At 45.2% G+C, this 4,018-nt stretch overlaps 1 protein-coding gene across 7 annotated transcripts in view; it reads left to right on the forward strand.

Moving 5' to 3' along the window:
* Positions 1 to 735: 735 nt before the first annotated feature.
* cspg5a (chondroitin sulfate proteoglycan 5a) overlaps positions 736 to 4,018 on the forward strand; it is a 49,630-nt gene continuing 46,347 nt past the window's right edge. For 4 of the 7 annotated variants that reach the window (XM_034873545.1, XM_034873546.1, XM_034873547.1 and 1 more), the window contains exon 1: positions 736 to 1,318. In XM_034873545.1, coding sequence (XP_034729436.1) covers positions 1,222 to 1,318 — 97 coding nt within the window. In that variant the 5' untranslated portion in view covers positions 736 to 1,221. The remainder of the gene's footprint in view (positions 1,319 to 4,018) is intronic. The other 3 variants (XM_034873549.1, XM_034873550.1, XM_034873551.1) reach the window with 1 other exon arrangement.

Raw genomic sequence — 4,018 nt, forward strand, 5'->3', positions numbered from 1 at the left:
TGAGGAGTGAAGGAGAAGGAGAAAAATGCAGGAGAAGGGGTAAAACTACCTAGAATTAAGAAATTGGAAAGGGGGGGGTAAAAAAGTCATGGAAGAGGAAGACGTGAAACAAAAAAGGATGAGAATATCTTTGGAAACGAGGGAGATGGAGAGAAGAGGGGGAGGAAAGTGTCCTGGGAGGTGGAGAAATGGAGCAGTTAGAAGGGGACAGTTTTCTGGAAAGGAAAGGATGGAAAGTGGGGACAAAAAGATTTGACAGGAAAAACAGAATGAGAACCTCTTAGAAAGGTGCAGGAACACGACTAAAGGTTTTGTGTAAGAAAATGAAAACTTGGAAGGAGAAGAGGAGGAGAAATGGTTCTGGAAGAGAGGGAGGAGAAACATGAGTGCTTTGGAAGAGGACAGAGTATGAAAAAAAGAGGAAACTGAGGGAAAGGATATGACATTATGAAAGGAGGAAATGAAGGAAACACATCTGGAAAAAAGGACATAGTGGTAAAAAAAGTCATGACAGAATTAGAAAGTGGGGATGAAGAAAGAAGAGGATGGAAAATGTCTATGGAAGAGGAAAGATGTGTAGGCCTACTATGGAGGACGAAAATGTCGGGGAAAGTTTTAGAAAAGGGAAGGATGGAGAGAGGGGGAACAGGGAAGCGTCTTAGGAAAAGGGAGGGAGGGGAAGAGGTAAGGGGGAGGTATGAGGAGGAGGGGTGGGGGGACAGGGGGCATCAACAACACTCTTTTCTTCTCCCCAGATGATGAGAAGGCTGCCGAGCGCGCTGCCCTCCGCCCTGCGTTTGTTTGCCTCTCAGCCACAAAGTGCCCAACGCACCGATCTGTTCCGAGCCCAACCAAGCCGAGCCGAGCCGAGCGTGCGTCTGCACCCCCCTCCACACACATCCACACACACGCCCCCCCAACCCCCGCCTCCACCACCACTCCACCCTCGCCGTCTCCGACCGCCGTTCTGTGGCAATGGAGCCGTAACCAAGCTCAGTGTGCTTTAGCTGAGCCGAGCGTGTGAAACCGACGGATCCGGAGACCAAGCGGCTATGGAGGAGAAGCGCAGCCAGGCTGGAGTCTAGACTGCACGGAAATCAACACACCCGGATTACTTTTTGCAATATTTTTATTGAACTCTAATATTAATCTTTGAACAGGGATTTCCTTTTTTAACTTTCGTCCGATAATAGCCTATCATTTGCTCACTGCACGGCGAGGATGCAGGGGAAGGAGGCGAGCTTTCGCACGGGATGCTGGAGACGAACGCTGCTGTCGTGCGTCTTGGCACTCTCCTTGATCCCGCTGGCTGTCCACGGTAAGAAACTGCCCTCCACATGTGCACATTAATCATGCAAAAATGTCCACCTTTTATTTTGCTCCATATGTGTGTGTTGTGCTGCTGCAGCAGCAGCAGCGCGTCCTCTCTCTGTGGATCCAGGGTACCTAAACACACTCCCACAAGGCAGCCAGAAAGGAGGTCAGTGAGGCTCGGATTGTAGGTTAGGCAGCACTGCACACTCAACTGGTATTGATAGACTATTGGTTAGTACAAATATGATGACATTTTCTGCACACTATGTTGGTCTTTACATTTTCCAGTTGCTGGATTTTGGAGAAGGATCTGTACTCAAATATAGGCTTATATGAAAAATAGCCTACACATTTGTTTATGCAAATATCGCCTTCATTCCATGTATTATCATAATATCAAATTGCATAGGAATCTTAAATCGATGCCCAGGGGGCACACATGTCACGACTGAGTCATTATTAAACACTACAGGGATATTTTAGAGATGTCACAAGAGACAAAACCCGAAATTAGGTCACAATAAAGGCACAAGTAGAAAATCTGAGCCCTAATGGGTATTATAAAGACACAGGAGGGGGTAACAATGAGGTCAATATAAACCAACTGGACACCATAGACACACTGCAAGTTAGAATATTAAGACATTAGTTAAAATATGGATTGTCCCACATTGTAAATCTATGGAATGGCTGCTATAATGAGGATATATTAAGATGTGAACATATAATAAGGTGACTATGAGCTCAATGCTGAGTATACATAGGCTACGCGAAAGAAATACAATTTTTACCGATAAGACATTATCTTAAAAGGCAATCACAGCTAAATAAGTGTTACAGGTGCATTAAAAGCCACTGTAGGAATATTAGAGGAGGAACTACAGAGATGTGTGGCAGTGACAGCGTCCAGCCGATGCATAACCCGGATCCCCGGAGGCGCACCGGCACTACAACGACACAAAGGCGAGGATTAGGGCTGAGGGGGGGGGGGGCTGTATGAATAATTCATGACGGGATCGGGACGGACATTCTGATACACCGAGAGGGAAGAAGAAGGAGAAAAAAAACAACAGAGTAAACATTAAAAAAGACACGAAGGCTTTCTTTCCCTCTCTCTTTGTCTGAGATCCATTGCGCACATTACTGTCAGATTAATAATGCAGGAGCGTGCACGAGATGAAAGCAGTCTGGCGTTATAATCCAAAATAATCTGGTTGATTCTTTTTCATTGCAGTGGCTGACATTCATAAAATCATATTGTGCTTGTGTGGGTTTAATATGAAGACCGAAAATCGGTCTGGAAGGTTTATAAAGGAGGAAAAAAAGCACCCAAGAGCAATTTTCCCTGTCAGCTGCAAATGTTAGCCAAATGTGAGCCAAAATGATTAAGCACACTGACCAATGTATGCCCTTTCAGTCATCAGCCTTTGTTTCAGTGTTCCCTTCAAGTTTAATTATAAAAGGTTCTCTTTTTGCTTTTTAAAAGTGGCAAGTGCATTTATTCCCCCATTCCACCCCTAATGCCTTAGAGAAAGGTAACAAATGAGAGTAGGACCAGTTTTTAAAGCTTGTCCAGGCAGTGAAATGCACACACACATAAGTGCATTGTATAGATCATTTGTCTTGATTGCCTGAAAGCAACAGTAACATCTAAGAGTTAATGAGAGGATCGATAGGCTCCCATTATATGAAGCTACAGCAAGTAAGAGAATGGAAGCGGCTGACCAATGTCAGCTGGCAAAAATGTAAATGTAGAAACATCTATTTGAGTTTAGATGTGGTTTATGTGCATGAGCATTTCTCTGCTGAGCGCAGTGACTTGTTAGGTTCTCAATTTCACTCAAAACCGCTGATGGCAGTCTAATGGTGACACTAGAGGGAAAAAATCCGGAGATCATCAAAAGATAGAGTTAGGATGTGTGTACCAAATATGTTTGGACAAGTGTGAACCAGCAGACGTACAGTACATTGCCGTCCATCGCCGCACAGCTAGTGTGGCTAAAGCTATGTAAGAGTTTATTAAGTGGATGTTAAAAATAATACAAATACCACATAATCAGCCTAAACTCACATTTTACCACTGATTAGCTCATTACAACTCCCATTCAGAAATGTGTTCTTCAATTTTCCTCAACGCTGCTGCAGGGAGTTCCCTCGAACTCAGGTGAATATTTAACAAGAAGATTTTGATAGATCTGGTGCAGACGCCTTAAAACCACCTTGGGCTAAGCCTCCTGCTCCATCCCCTTCATACACACACACACACACATATACATCTTCTCGCTTCACCGGTGGAGTGTGAAGGCAGCAGCTTGCCCAACATCTGTGAATGATGCTCTGACAACCAAGGCCAACTGCCCACGAACTGACAACAGCCGACCAGAACACCGCCGGGCATTTCCTGACGGCTTTTTTTCTCCGGTGGCCATTTGCAATCCTCCTCCTTCAGTGTTTTTCATCCAGAGGATATACCGCCTTCCCTCCCATCTTCCCCTCCCCCACGCACGGTTAAGCTGTTAGATAGGTGATGGACGGGCTAATGTTTTCAGCACTAAAACTCAGTGGCTGTTCAGCCTCATCTGTGCCCATCTCCCTTCATCTTCCTCCTCCTCCTTTCTCATGGCCTGTTGACACATATCTGCTTGCTGGCAGATAATCTTTGATGTGCAATGGGTTCATCTTCAAGCCAAATCCTCCCCCCCCC

The sequence above is a fragment of the Etheostoma cragini genome, chromosome 6 (assembly GCF_013103735.1).
Source record: "Etheostoma cragini isolate CJK2018 chromosome 6, CSU_Ecrag_1.0, whole genome shotgun sequence".
NCBI classification, from domain to species: Eukaryota; Metazoa; Chordata; class Actinopteri; order Perciformes; family Percidae; genus Etheostoma; species Etheostoma cragini.